The sequence below is a fragment of the Myodes glareolus genome, chromosome 20 (assembly GCF_982192425.1).
Source record: "Myodes glareolus chromosome 20, mMyoGla1.1, whole genome shotgun sequence".
Classification (NCBI taxonomy): Eukaryota; Metazoa; Chordata; class Mammalia; order Rodentia; family Cricetidae; genus Myodes; species Myodes glareolus.
The window spans coordinates 31344085-31369708 of record NC_142045.1 but is presented as its reverse complement, the minus strand read 5'-3'; the positions used below and the strand labels follow the sequence as shown (position 1 = coordinate 31369708).

Here is a 25624-nt window from a genome sequence, read left to right as displayed (position 1 = left end):
TTTTCCCTTTCTATTGCTTCAGATATCATCATATAGTATCCTGATTTAACCTCACTTATATATTCAGCCCCACCCTGCAGAAACAGATTTTAAATCTTGGGGGTTTCTGGCCCATGACAAGTTCTCCTAAGTCTATGACAAGTAATACGGGCTTCACAGCAGGTGCTTGCTGCATGCTTAGACTTCCCTGAAGGACCAAATGCCTTGTTTATTCTTTTTTATTTCAGTTCATTTTGGTGTCAAGGGTGTTGTATGTGGCATCTTGTCCATGGAGAAGGAAACCTCTCTGGTTCTATCATTCAGTCACTGCGGCTGTACCGACTTGTAGTGCTAGTGTGATTGCAGAACCGGAAACGAATCGATGATGTTCTGAACAATTACAAACTTGTCCCCCACACCTGCCTCTTTATGTTAAAAAGCGTTCTAGCTTAGGCGTATTTCATGCAGACTATGTTTGTCAAGTTATTACTTTAATTGGATCTGGCCCTTTCTTGCATGAACTGGCTGGCATTTCTTAATTGGATCTTAAACTAATGTAAGTAAGTGTATTTAACATTAAAAAAGAAGAGAAAAAAGGAAGGCAAGCAGGTCTTTCAGCTTTGCACAAACAAGTTTATCCACGTGGGACATTTTTTTTTCTAGTGTAAAGCATTTTCTTCCGCAAAAGTGTTTCCACTTTTGAGTCTAAGGTTGCTCTAATGTTGAACGGCCTTGAACTGAGATTCATTTACTACAGGGTTCATCCTATTGCCATTTTCAAAGCCCTACTTTCTGTCTGGCATAGTAACTGTTCCAGGGTCGTCAAGGAAGACAGGCACTGGAGCCAAGCCCTGGGACGGTTGTCACACAAAGGCAGACCCTGAATTCAGCTTCAGCTCCTTCATTCACTCCAGGGACTGACAGCAAAGTTACTCTTAGTGCTGAATGAATGCTTTTTGTAAGGAACCAATATTGCAGCATTTAATTGTATCTTGCAGAAGGACAGAACACTGATGATGCTGTTGGAGGACGCTTAGGATGCCTGCATATTCCTAACTTCAGACACATCCTGATTCATAGTGTGTAGCTCTTTCAAACAACAGGTTTAGCTGTTTCTTATTGAAGCAGTACAGATTTTAGACATGTATTTCTGTAGTTCTGTGGCCCCCATCCTACATCCCTATAGCTGTACATCGCCAGAGAGATTCTTGGTCCTAGTGGAGATTTTCAGGGATTTGCCCATAAGAGAAGTCGCCACCATCCTCTTCTCCGTCTTCCACGCAAGGGACACAAGTGCCATTTTATAACTTCACAGAGGGACAATCTCACTTCAGAAGATTCAGAGTTCCCTGGGTTACAAAATTAGAGGACTTGATTTCCTCATTAGGAAACAGTCAGCTAGATTCCATCTGACCCCTGTAAGAATGGCCAGGATCAAAAACACTGATGACAGCTTATGCTGGAGAGGTTGTGGGGAAAAGGGAACACTTCTGCATTGCTGGTGTGAGTGCAAGTTGGTACAGCCCCTTTGGATGTCAGCATGGCGATTTTTCAGAAAAACAGATTTTTAGAAAACAACCTTCCTCAAGACCCAGCAATACCACTTTTGGGTATGTACACAAAGGATGCTCAATCGTGACACAAGGACATGTGCTCAGCTATGTTCACAGTAGCATTATTTGTCATAGTCAGAACCTGGAAACAACCTAAATATCCATGGACCAAAGAATGGATAAGGAAAATGTGGCACATTTACACAATGGAGTACTACACAGCAGAAAAAAAAATAACGACAGCTTGAATTTTGCAGGCAAATGGATGGATCTAGAAAATACCATACTGAGTGAGGTAACTCAGACCCAGAAAGACAAACATCATATGTACTCACTCATAAGTGCTTTGAGACATAAAGCAAAGGAAACCAACCTACAATTCACAATCCCAGAGAACCTAGACAACAATGAGGACCCTAAGAGAGACATACATGGATCTAATCTACATGGGAAGTAGAAAAAGACAAGATCTCCGGAGTAAATTGGAAGCATGGGGACCATGGGAGAGGGTAGAAGGGGAAGGGAGAGGCAGGGAGGGGAGCAGAGAAAAATGTAGAGCTCAACAACAACAACAAAAAATTAAAAAGAAGAAACAGTCAGCTAGTCAGGTGGTGTTGGTACACACCTTAAATCCCAGCAATTGGGAGGCAGAAGCAGGCAGATCTTTGAGTCTGAGGCCAGCCTGGTCTACAGAATGAGTTCTAAGACAGCCAGGGCTATACAGAGAAACCCTGTCTCAAAAAACCAGAATCAGCTACTTAATGCCTCATTTGTTGTGCCCATTTCCACAGACACAGGCATGGCTATTGTGGCATTTTACTCTTGTTTGCTAGTCTGGATGTTTTCAAAATCTGGCATGGAGTACATAAAGAATTATCATATCTGCCTGTCAATCCACAGATCCTCTTTTCCTGGTGTAGAGTATGGAACCCACAGTGACTACTTAAAGGATTTTTTTTCAAACCAAACTGTACACACACACACACACACACACACGATAGATAGATAGATAGATAGATAGATAGATAGATAGATAGATAGATAGACAGACACATACATACATACATATAGATATTATCTATCACACACGATAGATACATAGATAGATAGATAGATAGATAGATAGATAGATAGATACATACATACATACATACATACATACATACATACATACAGATAGATAGATGTGGGTGCATGTTTTTGTGTTTCCGCACAGCACCAAACTAAGGTCCTATATGGCAGAAGATAAAGACAACATGATATCAAGGACAGTCTAGAGAAGAGGGCAAACTGTCATGCATAATGCAAACTAACTGACGTGGGACTCTAAGTGCAGGACGCAGGGGCTGCAGGTCAGTGTTACCAGTCTTAAGAGGGGGTGACATCTGATGGACTATCACATCTGAGTACCATTTGCTGAAGAGCCTGCTACGGGACATCATTGTTTGAGTATCTCTGAAACCTTCCCTGAAGAAATGTCAGATGAACTTATCAAGTTTAGTATCAAGTACTATCAAGTATAGTATTTCAGCCACACCGAAGTGAGTTCTTGCTGAGTTGAATACCATGTGGACATCTGAACTTGAACCCTGGGGTGAGAAAATGAAGCCTTGGGGCATCTTGTTCTATCCACTTATAGAAGCCAGGGACAATCCCTTTCTTGTAGGTCAAAGGAATTTCATAACAGTTTCTCAGGACTGAAAATAGAGCACTCAGCTAGAAACTGGGCTTGCTTTACTAAAGGTGTTTCTAAGACCTAGGAAGAAAGAAAACAGCCTGTGTGAACTAGGGCGGTGACACAGGGATGGAAGGGAAAGACAGGCAAGCAGATTAATCTGAACGTGGCTTCCGAGCTACTGAGGAGGAAGTGTTCACCGGTGACCCCAGAGCCTTAAACCTTAATCCTTCAGGGTCAAGGTTTGCAAAATAAGTATGCTGCAAAATACTATACAGTAGGACTCTGGCAATGGTTCTTCCACTCACCACAAGAAGGTATTTTTCCAGACAAAGGTGCCTGGAAGGTGCATACATTTGGAGCCCTTGTCCACTTCCCTGTGTGTGCCCTAGCCATGTAAACACAAGCCAGTTACCCCACACATCTAAATTTTTATCTTACCCAATGGGACAGAGGGAAGACTACCACTCTTGGTTCTTGTTAAGATCTGGTGACACACATGCGAACTTTCCCCTCTAGACATGTTGCCTTGCCCACGTACATGCTATAGAAATTCACACTTAAAGACTTTGGGAAGTAGAAGCAGCAGCAGCAGCAACAGCAGTTTGGCTTTTGATGTTTTTTTTTTCGGCTTTCGATTTTTAAATGATGTCCTGCTCCATCGACACCATTGCAGACAGAGCAAAGAAAGGAGTCCGCCAGAGGATACACGGGAATTTGATGCAAATTCTGAGGCTTATTTTTGAACATTTAAAATACTGGTTCTCTAAGAATGATTCAATTTGAAATAAAATTCCTATAGTGGTTTAAATATAGAACACGGCAGAGTAGATGGCTCAGCTGTTAAGGTGCATTTTGCTTTTACTGAGAATCCAAGTTCAGTTCCCGGCAGCTACCAGGGCTGCTCAGATCCACTCATCTGTAACTATGACTCCAGGGAACCCTGACCACCACTTCTGGCTTCCTTGGGGACCTGTACTCAAGTGCACCCTCATCTGCATAACTAAAAATTTAAGAAATAAATGAATACAGGACCCTTTATTAAGTGAAGGAGTAGAGAAACATATTTTAAAATGAAGGATGTTATCTAAATTCAGGAGAGCTTTTCTTCTGTGCCTTTTGTCAGAAGTCACTTCTGAATGTATGATCAGTGTTTTTAAACTTTTCCAACCACAAAAAGGCCTCATTCTTTAACTCAGAGGACTTTTAGAGGCGAAAACAAAGGGTTTTGTGTGTGTGTGTGTGTGTGTGTGTGTGCACGCAACCTGACAGCTTTGTCTCACACTTTCTCCTTCACCTTAGCTAGCCAAGACCTTTCTTGGTAGATTGTTTTCAGTCTCCTGAGTTTTAAGATTCTTTGGGTTTTTGACTCTCCTACAGCTTCGCTCCAAAAGCAAAGGCCATCCATCCTCTTTGATCTGTCATGGGGAAAAGGGAGGGAGACGGGAACCAGTCCATGGGAGGACAGTGCTGTCTGCTTCACCCTTTGCCTGCATCACAAGATCATTTGAAGTCAGTCTCTCTCTCTCTCTCTCTCTCTCTCTCTCTCTCTCTCTCTCTCTCTCTCTCTCTTCTCACAAGAACATGCCAACCTTTTTTCAGCTGGTGTTGCTTCACGGAATTAAGTTTCCCCAGGGAAGGGTGGTCTAGTCTATCAACTCCTCCTGTCTTGAGACTTAACTTCCCATAGAGCTGTTTCCCACCCAGTGATTCATCTGATAGCCCTTCTTATGGGTCTCCTTGAAAAACAGATCCAAACACTTGGGTTAAAGTTAGGAAAGAGAAGGCAATCCATGATGCTTATTAAAAGTATGCTGATTCTTCACCATGGAAGCTGATTGCAATTACTTATTGGTGAGTTGAACTGTAAGAGGACCTAGAGAGGAAACTGGGCACGGAAACAATACATGAGGAATGAGGAATGATTGACTAGCCAGTGTTTGATGAACCTAAGTCACCATACGATCCAGCAGTGAAACAACATGCACCCGGTGATTCTATTTGCTTTCTAGTTTTTCTGTTTAAAAAGCTGTGTCTGGTGTTGCCGCCGCAGGGAGGATAAATCAAAACTCACCATCATCCTTGTCTGTGAGGATGGTCACCTTGGCTCCCGGAAACTTATCACCGATCCTCCCGCCCATGGGCATGCTCAGAAGGACCTGGAAGGTCTCCTCCTCCTCATACAAGGAGTCATCGATTACCACCACACGGCACGTTTTCTCACGTTCGCCTTTGTCAAAGCGAACTACGCTGCTGTGGTCCTCGGGCCTGGAGATGTAGTCCGAGTAAGAAAGCACTGAGGTCCGCACAGTGCTGGTCGCCGTCCCTAGGGCCCGAAAGAACCAAGAGACATCAGGGCTGAACCACTGTTTCCAAACGTGTTGTTTTCAGGTTCAGTATTTAACGACTGCGACTGTATACTGCAATACCTCAACTGCACTGGCAACTACAGTGTTCTAGCATCACGGGTCTCCTGCAGAATGTTCGCACGCATGCCTAATATTGGCCCTCCAGTGTTTCCTCCTGCCTTCTTTCCAACAGGCTTTCAAGTCAACATAACCGGGAAGGTAATACCTCCCACTATCCAAACGTTCCCCATATACAGGCCAAGGCCATTCGCTTTCTGTGTTTGCCTAGTCTTTCCATGCATCTACTGGGTTTTAGGCTTTGGGGAAGTGAGCCATTCAGAAGTCAACACACTAGTTCTGCCACCTGGGTCCCAAGACCGAGACTGAGTTTTTTTTTTTTTTGTTGTTGTTGTTGTTGTTGTTTTTTGGGGTTTTGTGCATACCAAACGCAGTTTCCCCTTCCTCCTCTCCTCCCGCTTCCTCCCCCCTACCTCCCTTCTATCCCCTTCCCTTCCACTCCTCCATCTCCCTTCACAAGAAGTAAGGCCTCCCATAGGAGTCAACAAAGGATGGCATATCAAGTTAAGGCAGGATCAAGCTCCTCCTTCTTGCATAAAGGCAAAACAGTACTTCGAAAATTGTTTGCAATGATTATTAACTAGTTTTAAAGTTTTAAATACTCATTTACGGTTCTTTCAAGTTGAGAACATTTCTAAAATTGAGTTTAATGCTTATTGAAACTTTGAAGCATTTCAAGAAGATATATATGGCTTTCTATCACTGCTCTAACTCCACGAGTCTCTCCAGAATTCACCAAACACGTTGGATTGGTTATCCTGGTCATTTTAGCACTAATTATGTAAAAAAAAACCCATATGCTTAGGGAAATCTATTGACATCAAAGGGAAATTTGCATATATTTGTTACATGGTTCCTTAACGATTAATATTTATTTTTTATGTACTCTAAGAAGGCATCTTTAGGAAGAGTTTAGACCCATTTCCAATTGATAGTGACCTGTCTATAATTCATTGATCTATTTCTAATTGATAATGATTTGTCTATAACTCATTATCTAAATGGTCTTCAGTTTAATAAAGTTCTACAGTCACGTATAAAAGTATCAGTTTTGGTTTTTGATTCAACCATGCATTTTTTTTTCTGTTTATTATCTCATGGACCCTGATACTAGACCAGACCCCACCTCTAAATAACTCTCTTTAACTTGGAAGGTTTGAACAGGCCTCAGTTCCCCACCATCTTAAATTGGACTAAGAGACCAAAATCTGAGGGAAGAAGCAACAGCCTCCTGCCAGACAGACACAAAGAAGCCCCTAGAAATACAATACCAAAGCACATGTTTTAACGTCCAGTTCTTCAGTGTCTACAAAAAAACTTCCAACAAAATCCACCCCCCTGGGGCTCCACCAGACAAGAGGCTGACGGGCACACTGCGGGCTACTTCACTTCACTAGGCAATCGCGTTACCTTGCTGTGTGTAGCAGATCACCATCAGCTCCTGGCTGACATCGCCGCTCCTCCGGATGGGAATGAACAGCTCGCCCACATCTTCTTCCACGGAGTATTCCGGCTGGGGAATGAACACGGTTGATTCTAAGGAGAATACACAGTTACAGTCACTATAACAATTTTTTTAGATCAGAATTTCCCTATCTCAGAAACTTAAAATTTTCTCTGCTTGTTGCTGTTTTAGAAGAACAATGCCAGAGGAAGGGCGGGAGAGGGGAAGAACACCTACACGAAGTTCAGCATAGCGTCTCTCTCCAGCCATCTCTTTTTTTCTCGAAAAATACCATTGCACGGTTCTTTTCAATCCTTTTCTTTCCTCCTGTTACAGCATGACATCTTCCCTGGTGTAACCCAAGAGGTGGAAATGCCTCCTTTGCAGACCCCAGGTTCATACGCTTGAACCTGGCTCCCAAGCAAGCTCGTTAGGCAGGACTGGAACTCAGATTCTGTGACGTCTGTCTATTCTATTATTATTCTTATCGTGATTAAAAACGTAACAGTATACTTGTTCAACTGTATTCAGACAGCAGTTCCTTTTGAGTTCCCGAGCGCCTTTTTCATAAGCAATAAAAACACCTCAGTAATGCTTTTGCCTCTCTAGCGGGATAGCAATTACTTGTGATATAAAAACTATGTTTATATAAGATTATAAGTCTCAATGGTTCATTTTAACACAGATGAAAGGTACATCAAGTAATACAAGTAGTATAATTAAGTTGTTAAAAATAGATCTATTGTGTAAAGCTTTCATGATGATTTAGTTCAATAGTTTGACATTATAAACCCCAAACAAATGGTGATATTCCTCTGGAAGCCATTTCCCTGATAGCCTTAACATGCACACAGAACATACTTCCTGATCATCTTTGAAACAGTACGCACAATTCTTCTGGGGCTATGAAAGACTCGAGAATAGCCTACACAGTTAAGATGTTCAGTTCTCCCTGCCCTGTGGCTGAGGGCGTGAAGGATGAACGCCTTTGAAGACGTTTCCCTCATGCTGAGGATGCTGGTGGGTCAGCCAAAGGGGAAGAGCTTGCAGGAAGGGGCTTGTAGGACAAGAACCAGAAATAGTTCCGTGGCTAAGAGCGTGCTGCTCTTGCAGAGAGACCAGGGTTCAGGTCCTAACACTTACATATGGTGGTTCACACCAACCTGTAACTCTAGTCCAGGGGATCTGACATCTTGCCTCCGTGAGCACCACATAAGCACCACTCCATATGCAAAGATATAGATACACATAAATTAATTTTTTTTAAAAAAAATTAAGAGCCAATGAGCTCTGGAGTTCAGTTTTCCAACAACTCTCAGATACCCAGAGGCATGTGCCACCCTCTCCAGACCTAGAGGTGACTCTGGCACTGGCCCTCACTGCCCGGGTTGGGGGGCACTTTGTATATCTGGACTTTAGATCCCGCCCCAACCTTGGAAGACAATTGTGACATGAAATGCTTTTGAAATGACTAATTTTCCCAGTATCATCTGTCTTCTTCTGAGACTCTCACTAATACATTCACTTTTAGAATGACCCCATTGTATAGCTAATTATTCACTTATTAAACACTAATTTCATGCCAGGCGGTGGTGGTGCATGCCTTTAATCTCAGTACTTGGAAGGCAGAGACGAGCAGATCTCTTTCAGTTTGAGGCCAGCCTGGTCTACAGAGCAAGTTCCAGGACAGGCTCCAAAGCTACAGAGAAATCCTGTCTCAAAACAACAACAACAGAAAAACAACAACAACAACAACAAAAAAACAAACAAACAAAAAAGCACGGCTTTTTTTTGCCAGGCACCTTGGGGCAGAAATAAATGAAACCCGCACACTCATGGAGTTTCCTTTCTGCTGAGGGACTGGAAGTAGGAAGAAAGCAATCAAATACACAAGAAGATGCATATGACGTAGGGGTAACGTGACAAAGGAAATCAAGTATCTGGGGATGAGTGCTCTGGGTGGCCTACAACACTCAGGAAAGTCACGGCAAGTGTTGCTGGTACAATTGAGCTGTGATGTCTTCCGTGAAGAGCAGAGAACCCCATACAAAAGGATTACTTGCGAAAAGAACCCAAAAGCAGGGTATGCTGCGACTGGGCAAGGAGTGGGCAGAGGGTCCGGGTGAGAGCGTGGACGGCAAGGAGAAGGGCAGTGGAGGGCAAGCAGAGGGCAGGCATGAAGCTGAAGAGGTGCGGAGGGTGTGCAGATCACACAGACCTCTTCAGCGACGCCGGGAGGACTTCGACTTTCACTCTAATTAGGATGTAGACATAAGCAAAGCTGCCCAATGAACTGGGTGAGAATAAACTATAGTTAGAGCTCCTTAGAGCAATGACGTCAGCCACCTTTCTCCTTTTCGTTGTTTCCTTTTTTCTACAGTGTCCTGTGAATAGTCGGTGTCTTAATTAGGGTTTCTCTTGCTGTCAGAATGACCAGAGGCAACTTGAGGAGGAATGGGTTTCTTTCAGCTTATAACACTCAGGTCACACTCCATCTCCGGGGGAAGACAAAGCAGGAACTCAAGGCGGGAACCTGGAGGCAGGAAGTGAAGCAGAGGCCAGGGAGGCATACCACTTCCTGGCTTGCTCCCACGCTTGCTCCGTCTTCTCTGTGGTACAACTCAGAACCGCCTGACTAGGCTTGGCACCACCCACAATGGACTTGGCTCTCCCACATCATAAATAACAATTTAAGAAATGTGCCGCAGGCTTGCCCACCAGCTAATTTGATGGGGACATTTTCTCAGATGAGATTCCCTCTTCCCAAACGACTCTAGCTCGTGTTAAGTGGACAGAATACTAGCCAGTCAACCGCAGACTTACATCCCCAGCTCTTCACTGGTGCTTAGACAGACTTGAAGGCAGGCAAAGGAATGGGGACATGTAACAGGGGGAAAGAGAGGAAGACTCAGGTGTGCCACGATGGGAGACTGTGTGGCACGGGGAACTGTAGCATGTAAACAGGAAGGGGGACGGGCAACGGGGCTGTGCACAGAATGGCCCAGAGTTAGAATTAGGGACCACAATTAGGGAAACTGTGAGTTCAAGTGCTGATCATATTGGGGTTCAACATGCTACAGGACTGTCTGGCTTCCCGGATGGTACAGAGAGTGGGTCACAGCTTTTCACACGTCCTCTTGTCTTTAGTCCGTATCTCCAGGTGAATGCACTAGAAGGCGTGGACCGAGCTGGGACGCTGCACTCTGATGCATTCTATGAACATATTTCAGCTGCTGCATGATAAACATGAAGCAGGAGGAGCTGGCATGAAGTCCTTGGTTTATCCCAAAGTTTTGCTACGTGCTAATGTTTGCGCACCTCTATATTCAGACATTGAATGTGATGGTGAAGGAGATGGGCTTTGAGAAGTGTGTGGATATAGACAAGGTCCTGAGTGTGGAGGCCCCAACAGGGATTCGTGTTCTTGTAAAAGCAATGGGAGAGTTCTCTCTCAATCAACAGGCAAGGAATTCAGGGTGGCACACACCCGGGAGACGAATGTCTGTAAGCCCGGACGACCCTTAGCAGGACCTGAGTATACTAGCCCAAGCTTTATCTGTTGCTTCTGTATCAGCATCGCTGGAGAGAGAGTCAGGGTCACAAACACACTAAGCAAGCCCGCTACTCCTAGCCTTTCACCTTGAGCTCAAATTCTTAATCCCCCACGACTGTGAGGAACAGATGGATATTATTATCTGTTATATTAAAGTCACCCAATCTATGATATTTTGTTACAAAAGCGAGGGCTGATGAAACCGGGGTTAATCAGACAGCGTTCATTCCACGCTGCAGATTTGTCCTGGCCGGTTTTGTTTTCAAGTATGTTCTGAAGGAAGGTGTATGTGTAGGGTTTTAATTAAGCAGCCCCCAAAGGATCTAAACCTCGAGGACTCACGGTCTGGTTCCTTCTGTACCCCATGACCCATGCACGCTGGATTACACAAGTCAGGACTTCTCCCCAGTGCTTATTGGCTTGAACCGTGAATAGAGACGAAAGCCGTGTGCCTGGACAATGGCCTCAGACCTGGAATTTACTGCTACAGTTGATCTGACAGAGGGTAAATACGCCCGTATCGAGTTCAGATCTTCTGTTGACCCAACTTTCCACATAAATATGTAACCGTGGAAGGGTCAGAAAGACAATTGAACGATTTCTCCGGTTGCCGTTCAGGTCAACATGATCTTCCAGCCTTGCTTCACATCTACAGCAGAAGTGTATACGCAGGCTGCCTCGAGGAAGCACAGCTTTTTGTGAGTGAAAAGCTAAAGAGCACCATTGCTGCACCAGCCTTTAAATGTAGTTAGCTAACACCGACAGAGCCTCACTACTTGCCAAGTCCCATTCTAAACACTCCACATGTATCGACTGGCTTTATTTTTGCAATCACCTTTGCGGTAAGAACTTCAGTGATCTGCATTTTAGCTCTAAGGAGCCAACACACACACATACACACACACAACACACACATACACACACAACACACATACACACACACATACACACATACACACACATACACAAACACACATACACACACACATACACACACACAACACACACATACACACACATATACACACACAACACACACATACACACATACATACACACATAAACACACACACACAGGTGGGGAGGCACTGGCACTGCATTTGAACTCTGACAACTCATCTCAGAGCCCTTGTTCCATGGTTGCCCAGGGTTCTCCCCAAAGGAAGCTATGCGGGGTGAGAAAGACAAGGCTAGCACACGAGGAAAAGAAAAGCTAACCGATGTCAAGAGGCATTCAGCGTGGTTGAGGTGGAGAAAGGGCAAAGAGAGGGGAGGAAGGTTAAAAGGAAGCTGAAAGCAAGCACCCAGACGACTCCTTAAAAGAGCGGAGAACCTCCCACACATTCTGTGTTAGTCTATGTAGATTGTTGCATACATACAGAATCCTGAAGGGAGCTAGCGTGACTAGCATCCACTAGCTCAGACAGAGAGCATACAAAGACATATATCCTAGAAGTACCCATGTTACACCCCACGTACACAACAGGCTGGAACTATCACAGTCCCTATGAAGGAAGAACTGAGGGATAAGTTATGGGATTGGTAAATTCTCAAGAAGCAAACGGAAGGCAGTAGGAGAAAAGGCAACCGCGGGTGTTGCCATGCTCACAACACCAGCCATGGCCGCCTCCATGTGGGAGGATTATAGTGACTGAAAAATGAACACTCTCTGCTTCTTGCTAGTTTCAGATTTGTAGAGGCAAGAAAACAGGAAGTCTAGGGTCCCTTCCGCCCCTCACACCTCTCCTCTTTCCCACTCTTAGGAGCGTACTGAATTTTCTCTCTGACAGTAAATGTGAGCTGTCTTCCCACTTAAGGGTGAATGTGAATATTCTTCACTTTGAAGGATAAACCTGGATAGAGTGGATGCATCCTCTTTATCCACCAGCATGACAACACCATAATGAGTACTGCTTTGTAGCTCTAAATTTTACTTTTAAGTTTTGACGATGCTGCAACGGGGGGCGGGGGAAAAAAACAAAAAAGTGACTTCAATTCTTAGAAACAGAGTTAGAGCTACAGCGGAGAGAGAATGTACATCCTGTCCTTTCTCTCCATTACACTGCACAGATGAAGAAAATCCTAAAACCACGACAGAACAAGAGATCTTCTAAAAACCCGTCACAATAGGCGGAGAGGAAGAGAACTTGGGGCGTGGATGAAAGCAATGAGTGTTCCCTGCCTTGCAGGAATCTGGGAGGTTTGAAAACAACTCAGAAGACCTTCCAGCACATCTTCAGGCCATGGCCAGCCAGCGTGTTCAGTGCAGAAGCGTCTGAATGCTGCCACTGATGTCTGAACTTGGGCATTTCTTTAACACTTTGTTATCTATTTATTCTTCTAAAATGAACCAAGTCGATACAGACCATTGTTAACGGGAGCTTAGGAAAGAAGCAGACGAAATCATCCTGACCCACATAAGAGGGGATACAAGTTTATATCAAGAGAGTAGAAGATCCAAAGATAGCCCTTCAAACTTACTGCTTAAAGTGACTTGGTAATCTTTATGTTCTTAAATGTATCTGGATGTTTTGTCTGCATCCAGTGTACCACATACGTGTACCACAGGCATGCAGGAGCCCATGGGGGACGGAAATGGGCATCAGATCCCCTGGACCTGCAGTTACAGATGGTTGTGAGCCATCATGTGGGTGCTAGGAATTGAACCCAGGTCCTCCAAAAGAGCCGGAAGGTACTTTTAATTGTTGAGCCATCTCTCCTGCCAGGCTTATTTTTTTATATATGTATAATATTAGGCAGCAACTCAATTTGATTCCTATAGAAATGGAAGAGCTGACCTACTTACTCATGATTTTATATATAATGAGGGAAATATCAGAATGACATGATGGGTAAAAGCTTATAAGCGTTTCAGGTGTAATAAGGCAAATAATTACATTAAAATGAGCTTTCTATATTTTTCTCTATGTGTTTCTATTTGACTATTTGAGGTTGTGGTCTCCCAATAAATATACACAAAGATTCATTTTATTCTGAGCAGAGAGATTAAGAAGTGAAAAGACAAATAGGATCTATTGTATTTAAGTTTAGTTTTTATGCATTTTCCTTTAACAGAAACTTTCCTTAAACAGAAAAGGTTTACTACCAGGTAATGTCCATATGTTTCTAAGAGTAAGAAGCGCTGGTATTATTTGAGATACAGGATTTAATAGACAGAAAGCTAAGAATTGTTGTCCTGAAAACCTCTCAAAACTGGGTTATGGCTGGAGCAATAGCTCAGCGCTATTCAAAACACTGGCTGGTCTTACAGAGAGCCTGGGTTCAGTTCTCAGCACCCATATGGTGACCCACAACCATCTTTAACCCAAGTTCTAGCACATCTGATGCACTCTTTCTGGCTTCCAGGGTACTTCATGGATATAAGGCACATACATGCATGCAGGCAAAACACATACATATAAAATAAGTAAATAAATCTCTAAAAAAATTAAAATGGGTTAACTGCTCCTTCTATGGCTCATATTATATATCGTAGCAAGCAGCTCTCTATACTATTAGCGGACGGAGTGTGGTCACAAGGTCTAGCACTCACTGCACACCTGCATTGTCTCACCTGCGGCTCCAGCACTTAGCAGAATTCCTGGCATCAACAGCAGATGCTCAGCAAGCCTTTGACTACACAGGCACAAAATACAAGGACTAAAGCACTCTTGTTTTCTTGTTTGTTTTTGTTTTGTTTTGTTTTGTTTTTACAACACTTGGGTTTATTCTCTGAAGCTAATACCTTCCAGGTTTTATACAGAAACCAGTAAGAAGCTAGGAATTGGTTGACATAGTTTATTGATACGCTCAATAAGCATACGAATCTATTAGTCTAGGAGGCTGCCACTATCTATTTCCCCAGAAGAAGGTTCTAGCCATTCTCCACCCTCCCCCACAGCTTACTGAATAACACTGAATTTTCTTTTCCATCCCACATTTCCACACGGCAAAATACGTCTACTCTAGACACAAGGATCCACTGGATGGGTAAACTGCCTCTGGATAGTCCCTTCCCAAGGGACAGGGCAGCTTGGAGATTCACTCTTTTTGTGTTCACGGTCATCTCCAAATTTTCAGGGGAGTTCTGGAGCACCCTCCCTGGTATCTGCCACTCGAGACTGTTGCGGCGTGGATGCCACAGGCACACGAGGACTGGACCTCGTCTTGCGGTGGAGGTGGAAGGTCAGTACCTATTCCAGTGGTGCAGAGGGCCACAGATAACGGGCAGGCAAGGGAGGAGTTAGACATTATCCATGCTAGCCCTGAGAATGACTTCCCATTAAATAAATAAGCAACAAAGGGTGTGTGTTTGCAGATGAATATAGAAGCTAATATATGGAGTGAAATACAAAATAGTTTAAAATCCTTCCCTAAATCACAACTATTCAATTAAAAACTATAAATGAATATAGAGAAGATATTATAACTATGCATAATTATAACTATGTGAGGTCCAGGGTGTCTGTGTGTACATACATGCTTTCCCATGTGCGTGTTTCCCTTGTTTTAAAATCCCATTGCTCAGACATGTCACTGGTAGAGAGAAATATCTTCCTTTATGGTAAGGAATGCAGAAATACGTTTTAAGTCTTATCCCTTAACATAAACGATAGCAATTTTACTAAATAACAAATAAAATCCCAAAAGCTAGCTTCCAGCTTAAACTAACAGATCAGCTTAAATGTATTAACGTTGTCATGGGATTGTTCAAAAGGGAAAAGCGTTACTATTGAAGTATATCCCCAAAGCTGCAGACTAAAAGAAAGTTTAATTATTCACTCAGAGAATGTATGCAATTAATGTTAAATATTCTTTAATGAAAATCACAAACATAAGGGAACTTCATATTTGACTGAAGGCAGAGGAATCAGGTAAGCTCAGGATGCCAGGAAGCCCTCAGTTCTTTAATTATGCTGAGTCTTTTAACACAGGGATTTGCATGAGTCCCCATTTTCTGAACTCGGCAGATTGCATTTTTGGAGTGCATTTAAGAATTTTCTGACTGACAAAATAATGCAGGCTGGCAGTTAGAAAGAAAGTCATGTCTGGCTTCTGACAGCATCTCAACTTTAGAAGTCTCGATGAGGTCTGTGTAAATGCCAGGCCTCAAAAAGCCATTCACTCCCGTACCCCCCTCCCCTGCCCTAACTCAAATACGCATGAAGACAAACCAGGATTGTATGCAAGGGGCAGAAAAAGGTCAACTTACAAGAACATTAATGTTCATTTTCACAATGTCAGCCAAGTGCACACGTTGACAAGGAAAGTAGTCGAAGAGAAATTCAGAACTATGGCTCATTGCAGAAAGGGGGGCGGTCGGGAGCAAAAGGGTGGGCACTACCCCGTGAAGGTGGAAATAATAAAATGCAATATGGGGACAAATTTATCCCAGAGTGGTCTGACTCTCAAACCATTTGCTCAAAAGGTATTGTAAGACATCTGAAAGACTTCAAAGCTGATGAACTGGGGCCACAAAAACTGGAGGAACCAACCACACTGGTTCTTAGAAGGACAGTCATGGAGAGGACCTGGCATTGAGGCATTGGTTGCAGCTAATGTACCTGAGATATCGCTTCCCTTTATTACGGTTACATTTCCCCATTTCCATCAATGTGCCTGAGAATTCTAAAGAATCTGGAAAATTCTCTGTGTAGAAAGTCCACACAGTGACTTTCAGCTCCTCTACAGGGAAAGTGTTTTCTCCTAAACTCCCATCGGCAATGACGGATGGGAGAGATGATCACGCTCACCGTCGCCTGGGTCGATGATCTCCACAGTAGTCACTGAGGGGAACTCCAGGACCGCCAGCACGGGCTCCGAGAGAACCACCTGGAAGGTCTCCGAGTGCTCATGTTCCTCATCGCTCAAGATCCGCACTCTCCACGAGGCCCTGGTCTGGCCGGGGTTGAACTGCACTTGTTTCTGGGCCTTGCCCTTGAAGTCACTGTCTTTATGTGCAGTCCCATCCCTTGTGCTGATGCCTGCAGAGACAGTATAAACCATTCCGTTTAGAAGAAATGGAACCATTCCCTCTTTTGCTTTGCTTCATTGCTGGGCATCCAGCTCTGCCTTAATTGCTGAATCTCTATCAGAGACTAAAACGAAACAAATTGCCTTAGAATGCCTATATAAGGTTACTTTCCTCCTGTGGTGACGATGACATACGCCTTTAATCCCGGCGCTAGGGAGGCAAAGGCAGGTGGATCTCTGTGAGTTCGAGGCCAGCCTGGTCCACTGAGCTAGTTCCAGGACAGCCAAGGATACATAGAAAAACCCTGTATTGAAAAACCAAACACACACACAAAAAAAAAAAAAAGGAAAAAGAAATTGGATATATCTGAATACACCACAGACTGCTAATCTTAACATGAAGATGGAAATAAAGGTTTTGTGAAAAGACTTCATCTTGTAGTCTTTGGGAGAACATCAGTCAGGTAGTGTTTCACATATGCATCCGCTTCGGTAGCAGACAGCACAGCTCATTTAATGGCAAAGGATGAAGGGCTCCAAAAAGGAGTCCCAGCTCTCTGTATCTGGCTGAGTTTCCCACCACAACCATCACAGCAGCCTGCTAGTCGACCGCTGCCTGCTTGGCTGGAGTTTCTTTCATCAGCAATGAACTCTTTCCAGAAGATGTAGAGGACAGTTAAAGCCAGAAAGGAATTCCTATCCTATAAAGCATCACCTCCAGTTTCAGCCACATTTACCAAAGGACAGCAGAGTCATCCACCTGATGGAACACAGGTTGCAATACCGAATCCCCACTGCTGCTACTGAAAACACCCACCTGCGTTCCCTTCAGTTATTAAATGAAGCCACTTCTGTGTCGTTTCTCACGCGGACAAACGGTGTGGGGCGGAATGAAGCAATGCACTTCTGCCAGTGCGGGGCTGAAACAAGGCATCCTTGGACTGAGAAAGTGGACTTTCAATCCTCTCAGCCACACAGCAATAGAATGCAAACCAATTATTACCCTAACCGCTCTCGGTTTATGAGACAGTCTGGCGAAATGGTTATCAGTGTGGGCCCTGGGACCTGACTATTTGGGAGTATCACATTTTCTCTTTGCTCACTTGTGAAGTAGAAGATATAATGGTATTTTTCTCGTGGGGTTAAGATCTGGAGGGTACTGGGGACTAGCCCTGGCATGGATAAAGACTCAGATTGCAGTAACAACCACTTCCATTTTGTAGGCCTATTGACTAGTGCAGCACCAGTCAGGACTAAAGGACTGGGGAACTGGTGAATGAAGGCTTATAAGGGGAAGAGAGATGGATAGAGCACTCAGTGGGCTTAAGGATGTTCTTGCCATTAATAGATGTTTGCTAACCAGTAGGCGTGAGATCCCTGAGATGCAAAGACTATCATCAAATACGAATGCGCATTTAGTTCAGCAGTGGATCGTAAGAAGTTGTTATGTACCGCAGAGATCTCAGCATGTCCAATTACTGCTAAGAAATGGAGGCAGCTTAGATGACCGTGCAAAGGATGGCATATAAAGAAATTGTGGCTCACGGACACAATGGATTTTCATTCAGCCATCAAGAAAAACGGAATCATGACAGTTATAGGATAATGTAACGGACGAATGGAGATTCGTTATGGTAAGTGAACTATGCAAGGAGCAGAAGGTCAAGCACATGGGTTTTCTTTAATGAGAAACCTAGGTGTGTGTGTGTGTGTGTGTAAGCTGTGAAAGTATAAAGGAGACTAAGAGAGCAGGAAAGAGATCTTAAGGGGAGTGGAATAGGGAGGGTGAGGGAATTCATGCCACATGAAAGCAGAAACGGGGGTCGGAAGAGGGCAGTAGCAGAAGGTGAGCAAGCCCAAAGCCTGATGTGTGTGTATGAAAATGCCGTAGCAAACCCCATTAGCTTATACGCCGACCTTCAATTTTAAGAAGTTTGTTATGGCTTAAACATGAGGTGTCCTGCTTAGCTGATGTCCTGAATGTGTGGGCCACATCTGTTGGCATTATTTTAAAGGTTGTATGGCCTGGCTGGCAGAAGCAGGTCCCTAGGGTCAAGTTTTGAAGGTTATATTTGTTCCTGGGCCTGGTCTAGCTCTTTCTATTTTCTGGTCAACCAAGATGTGAACAGTCCCATCTCCTGCTTCTGCTGGCACGGTTGGGGGTCACTCCTGCCTCTGTCCATTCACTGCCAGTGTTGGGGGTTGGGCGACCCTTCCTTCCCGTAAGTAGGTTTGGTCAGGAGTTTCCGTCACAGGAATGCAAACATGAATTAACACAGGGTTACAAGACGAAGAGTCATCCTTGGGAAAATGTATGTATTTGTTTTGTGTAAATCTTGATTTATAAACTGTACTCAAGTGATATTCTATCTGCAGCTACCATGTGTTCTAGTGTGTATGTAACTAAGACAGTATGTGGAAGTGGAAATTTTATGGGACCAGCATCTTCATTGTAGACGTCTATAAATCTGCTTTGCGTTGCACTTGAACTCTAGTCCAGGTCCTGGCATAATTTTAGGGTCATCTTCAATAATGGCAGATGTGAGCACACAGGGAGACGTGGACACACAGGGATATGTGGACACATAGGCAGACGTGGACACACAGGGAGACGTGGACACACAGGGAGACGTGGACACACAGGGAGACGTGGACACACAGGGAGACGTGGACACACAGGGATATGTGGACACACAGGAGACTTGGACACACAGCGAGACGTGGACACACAAGGAGACATGGACACACAGGGAGATGTGGACACACAGGGAGACTTGGATACACAGGGAGACATGGACACACAGGAGATTTGGACACACAGGGAGACTTGGACACACAGGGAGACGTGGACACACAGTGAGATGTGGACACACAGGGAGACGTGGACACACAGGTTCTTTCTAATATTCTTCCATTCCATCTGCTAAGTAGCTGTGTGAGGCGAGCCAAGCAGAGCTAGGGAGCCCTTGTAGAATTGCTGGGAGAGTCACAGTCATAGGAAACCATAGTTGGTCCAAACAAACAACTTAGGAAAATGCATTAGTATTTCACTAAAGAAGAATAATAAAAAGGAGAGCGAGAAAATATTCAGATCTGAAAGTCTTTAAAACACCTTTCAATGGTTAACTTTCTCAGTGTTACCTGAGAAACAGTAACAGTTGAGTAGGACAACTGTGAATTCAAATTACACAAACTTGCCAAAAACGTGGACAGAATGCAAATAGGCAGGAACATTGTTGATAAGGACCAAGGGGCTCCGCTTTCCCCTGTTTTCAGTGCAATTTATTCACTGTGTTTACAGGCACAAAGGACAGTTGAAACCTACCTCTCGCTGACAGTAAACATCTGCTGGGGGTGTGCAGAGGGGAGCCCTGGCAGAGAGACTGAGTCCCTAAGAAGGAGAGCGGGACAAACATCTACTGCGCTCTAGAAAGTCAAAGAGAATGTAGAATCTAGAAAGTCAAAGAGAATGTAGAATCTAGAAAGTCAAAGAGAACGTAGAATCTAGAAAGTCAAAGAGAACGTAGAATCTAGAAAGTCAAAGAGAACGTAGAATCTAGAAAGTCAAAGAGAACGTAGAATCTAGAAAGTCAAAGAGAACGTAGAATCTAGAAAGTCAAAGAGAACGTAGAATCTAGAAAGTCAAAGAGAACGTAGAATCTAGAAAGTCAAAGAGAATGTAGAATCTAGAAAGTCAAAGAGAACGTAGAATCTAGAAAGTCAAAGAGAATGTAGAATCTAGAAAGTCAAAGAGAATGTAGAATCTAGAAAGTCAAAGAGAATGTAGAATCTAGAAAGTCAAAGAGAATGTACTTGCAGAAGTACAGCACAGGAAGGACCAGGAAGGGCAGCCCAGTTGAAGGTGGACAGGCCTCTTTTCAAAAGACAAGAAAAAAATATAAATAAAAGCCCTATTTTTAAAGGAAAGAATAATTAATATCCATGGTCCAAACACATCAGGGGAGAGCTGTGTGTTTAGTGGAGGGACCCGTCTGTAGATAGGGACCGAATGTTTAAGGGGGTGACAGGCCAGCGCAATTTCAAAGTAATAATTTCAGAGACAACCCTTTCATTTTTGCCAGTCCTTTTCTAGCTTTCTATTGTGATTAATAATTTCCCTCCTCGGCACTTACCCACTCTATTAAATGTGCGGTTCTCAGGGTGGTACCATCGCCTGGGGTGCAATGCCACTTCTTGTCAATGCAGTCAGTATTCTGCACAGACTGTATTTCTGCTTCACACATTCCCCTATTTTATGATTAGATGAAGTGAAATGTGGCCTTGAGTCGGAGTTGAACAAGGGTTTTATCCATTTGCTGTTGGCTCTTGGTTTGAGAAAATGACTAGGATATAACACGTAACATCTTAACATGTAGTGGTCAGGAAGGGACTTCGGTGAGCCACGGGGCCACAGGGCCCAACTCCATGAATAGTTTTGCTTGTTTATTAAAGTAGCTGTCATATGTTTTGTTTGTGTGTTTGTTCATTTGTTAGGTTTTTGAGGCAGGGTTTCTCTATGCTTTGGAACCTGTCCGGAACTAGCTCTTGTAGACCAGGCTGACCCCGAACTCACAGAGATCCACCTGCCTCTGCCTCCCGAGTGCTGGGATTAAAGGTGTGTGCCACCAAAGCCCAGCTGTCGTATGTATTTTTATAGTTCTGTTTCAGATGAATTGTACCCTGGGGATAAATTAGATTCTCATTAGTTTATTCTAACCTAGGAACATTTGATTTAATTTTTGAATTCATCGGTGATTTCTTCCAATTTTGTGCATTTATTCTACACCACAGAAAGGTCACAATCATGCACCTTGATGCATATCTGTTGATATCTCTTAGAAGTTAAATATCAACGTCTCACTAAAATTTAGCCAAGATCAGTGACCTAAACTAGTGCTATAGTTTTATCACCAGAGAAAAATTTTAAACACATATGAAGTGCAAATTAAACTTACTTATAAATGAAGTTTCTCCCAGGTACCCTCTGCGTTTAAGAACAATATCTAGAAACTTGGAATCTTCGTTGATCAAATAGTATTCCTTTTCAAATGAGATCCACGCCCAGTTCAGTCGAAAATGCTGGTTGGTTAACTTGTTTCCACCTGGAAAATAAGAATGTAAAACCTTACGTTACTGCGTTCTTGAATGGACAGCCTTAACAGTCCACAAACGAGAAAACTCTGAAAAGAATACTGCTGGATTTAATACATGACTCTGGAACACGTGCGTGGAGGTAGAACCGGCCTCTCAGTGACTGTCAGGCATTCCAGATGATATGGTCCCTCAGAAATTCCTCCTTCTTTCAGGATGGAAGGGTGGGAAGCAGAAAGGATCACGTAGTATTCTGAAGCCAGGAAAGTCATAAAACAGGGAGGGGTAGATCTGGGAACAGCACGGGGATGAATGTGATGGAAACACCTTGTATGGGCTGTCAGTTAATAAAAAGATACTTTAAAAAAACACTCACCACAAGGTGCCGCTGGTGAGCAAGCTTTTCTCTATAGAGGGTTGCAATGTTCTTACACACACAAAAACCTTTCCAAATACCTTTTTCTGGTTCACAGAGCAATTGGGTGGAAGGCTTTAATTATAACCACTTACAGAAAAACAAATATTCTTGCTCCACCCCCCTTTTCACCAGACTCCACTCCATTCCTGAAAGCAAACAGACAGCCTTTTTCATTGGCCTCCCCTCTCCTCCCACCTTCCCACCAAACGGAGCTGGCAGCCTCTAGGGAGAAAGAGAACCTTGTGTGTGATCTCTCTCTACTCTATTGAGTAAATCAAAGAACTGCTTATCAGCTGATCACTCCACACCTATCCCTCCACATCTTGCCTTTTGATCTGTGAGGTTTATAAACAAAGGCATCACTAATTCCTTTTAAGTCTTTCTGGAAAAGGGTAAGAGGACAAAGCCTAAATAACAAACACAGCTAAAGGGGCATTTGTATTCTGGGTTCCCCTCTTTTGAGTCCACACAAAGAGAGCTATGTAGAGAAAATTGAGGTGGAGAAATGTCAAGGCTCTGGCTGGCTGGGTGAAAATCTGTACAAGGCAAAGCAACCAGGGGAGAAACATACCATCTTTATCTTAAACGTTTATAAGGAAAAACCATGGTGACTTTGAGTTATCAACTCTCCCACCTGAAAACCTCATGCAGCTGAGACTATGCAGGGAAACTGGTTCTCTTATTGTCTGACTTGGCATCGCAGCCTCTCAGAAAGTCCCACAGCGCATGCCAGAGGCAAAGGGATGTTTGATCGCTCCTGTCAGTCTTCCAAGGGAGTTTTGTCCCCAAAGAAGCCAAAACAGATTTGTAAGGGAGCACTCATTGTAACGATTTCCTTCATCACCCCAGACCTGACAAAACTTACTCTAGTGTACTACAGCAGACCACTGCCAAGCCTTTCAGTCACTGCACAGAAGATTCAGGGGCAGAGCTGCAACTCTGGTAGCGCTTTTTTGCCTGGTGTTTACAAGGTCCTCAGTTCGATCCCCAGTACCGCCGAGTGGTTGAACCACCACGGAAATCAATAAATACAAAATCCTTACTGAAGCACTTAAAACTGTGATGCAGAAGCGACAACATGTGCTTTGGATGCGACTACATAGAATGCACCGTACACACGGGATTATTGCATGCTTAGAGTTGATGAGGTGCTGGACAATTAAGCTTTTTGTTAATTTCTGGTTTGACTTGTTTGTTTGCTGGTTTGGATTTTGAGGCAGGGTCTCACTACATAATGTGAGCATAGACTTTCAGCTTGCAATACTCTTAACTCAGTCTCTTGAATACAGATGAACACACCCTCTATAATTACTTTCTAAATTTTTTTAATATTTATTTTAATATTTTATGTGTATAGGTGTTTTGCTTGCATGTATGAGTGTGTGTCATAAGCCTGCCTGGTGCTTGTGGAGGCCAGAAAAGAATATCAGATCCCCTGAAACTGGGGTAACAGGTGGTTGCGAGCCACCACATGGGTGTCAGGGAGACAGGCATGATCTGTTGTCATGCCACAGGTCCAAAGGACGAGGGCCAATTGTTCACATAAACCAAAGTAGACCTGTGCTCTTATCACGATGGTTATCTCAGGCACTTTGTTACAGCAGAGAAGACCTGATCTAACTGATTGTATAGATTATGAGTAGCCAGAACAGAGTTTGAAGGTTCTGGTACGAAGAAAGGAGAAAGGGATGGAATCACTAGCTACCTGATGTAAGTAGCCCCCCTCGCGTACGCAGACAGGATATCACAGCGCATCGTCACTTGTATAGGAAGAGATGCGATCATATCCAACTGTTTTCTTAATGTACGAACACGGGGGTGGGGTTTGCATGATGCACAGTCTCCTTTCTAGCACCCATCAATTTTCTCCTCCTCTTGGCAATGATTATTTTTCCAAATTTGACGATATTTAGCCAGTCTTACAATTTGATTCTCTTTGCTGAAATAGTCTAAGAAGCAGCAATGTCTTCTAAACACTACACACCGAGGACTATTGGGTGGTGGAGGGCTTTGATCATCCCTGAATGAATCAAGACACCCCAGCAAGCTGTAGCACTCGCTGACCTCTCTGTTGGAATAGTTTTACTACACAGTACTTTCCACTGCCTCCTTTTCTAAATGTAGGTATTTTCTGTCTGGTCGTTTCTGCCTCTTCTGAGTCTGACCCCTGATCTAGAGAGCAGGCACTTTATTTTGATTATTGTTAGAGTAAAAAAAGTGGTCACTACATGGAGTAGAATTCAATGCTTTGGTTAAAGGAAGTGCCCCATTTACTGGGTCATATTACACTTATGTAACTTCCAGTCCCGAATCCTTTCATTTAAAACTATTGTTTTTAAGGATACATCTAAATTGTCTTTCATTTTGGAATAGGTACCAAATTACTGATTTTACCCACAGTTCTCAATCACATCTGGCTGAATAAATATTTTCATGGATTCCCAACACTTTTAGTAAAAGAAAACCAGAAACAATATCAGGAGCCTTTGCTTCTGTAAGGACGATGATATGGTCCAGGTGAATTACCACAGGGATTTAGAACTTAGTGTAAAGCTGGGATTTTTTAGTGGATATTTAACTAGAGAGCACCAAGTCACACCTGTATAGTCCAATTCAAAACAGTGATCTGCCACCTGACTCCTCTGAACACGTGGGCCATCCTGAGGTTTAGAACTTGCAACACCTCAGCAGTCCCTTGTTGTGTAAGGAAGATGCCGGGATACGGAAGGACTAAACTTTGCTGACTTTAACTCTGTGTGTTAAGAGTGTGATTGATCCTGTAGAACTGAACTGTGTTTTAAGAACATAGTGGAAATCAACCTTGTTTTGTATATACCATGCGAACACCTCTAACCTCCGCAGATGGGAATACTACATGTCAACGCTGTTAACTAAGGCTACATGACTGTGGAATTGTACATAAAATTAATCAGTTTAAAAACCAGACAAATTTTATTTACGTGATTGGCTGCTTTTTAAAAGCAGACCCCGGTGTCAGATGCCCGAGGAGCTGGAAACAAATTAAGGCCCATGGCTTCTGCCATAAATCTCCACAACAGGTGCCTGACAGCTGATAACCACACTCCCCAATGCTTTGTCCCCAAGCCCTGACACCAGAGCCATTAAGGTTTTGATGAGAAGGCTTCCTTTGAACTTTTCCAGCTGGTCTTTAGGCTGTTACAATTTTCTCTTTCAGTTCAGACTCAATAGTGACTTTAGAATAACAAAGAATTGCAGATCTTCAGAGATCCCTCCCTGGAAACTGGCTTTCCTGATTTCCCTTAAGACAAGGCACACATAATAACCATAGCACAGTGTGCCACAGCCCTGACCTGTGCTGTTGAGGGAGGATGCCCAACATTTCGCTTTGATGAGGAATCTGCCCTTAGACAAAAGTTAATTAGCAGAAAAACTGTCCTTCTATCGTAAATTCCACTTGCCAAGAATAACGTTCAATCTGGAGACTTCCTTAGAAGTCAAATAGGCATCCACAATGAAACAAAAGCTAATCT

General features: G+C 43.5%; 1 protein-coding gene across 1 annotated transcript in view; it reads right to left on the bottom strand.

Annotated features, from left to right (window-relative positions):
- Frem2 (FRAS1 related extracellular matrix 2) overlaps nucleotides 1–25624 on the bottom strand; it is a 139223-nt gene that overhangs the window by 61082 nt on the left and 52517 nt on the right. The window contains exons 3-6 of the mRNA XM_087899508.1: nucleotides 21559–21705; nucleotides 16384–16614; nucleotides 7044–7169; nucleotides 5282–5533 (exon numbers count right to left, since the gene is read on the bottom strand). Of these exons, the coding sequence (XP_087755634.1) occupies nucleotides 5282–5533; nucleotides 7044–7169; nucleotides 16384–16614; nucleotides 21559–21705 (756 nt within the window). The remainder of the gene's footprint in view (nucleotides 1–5281; nucleotides 5534–7043; nucleotides 7170–16383; nucleotides 16615–21558; nucleotides 21706–25624) is intronic.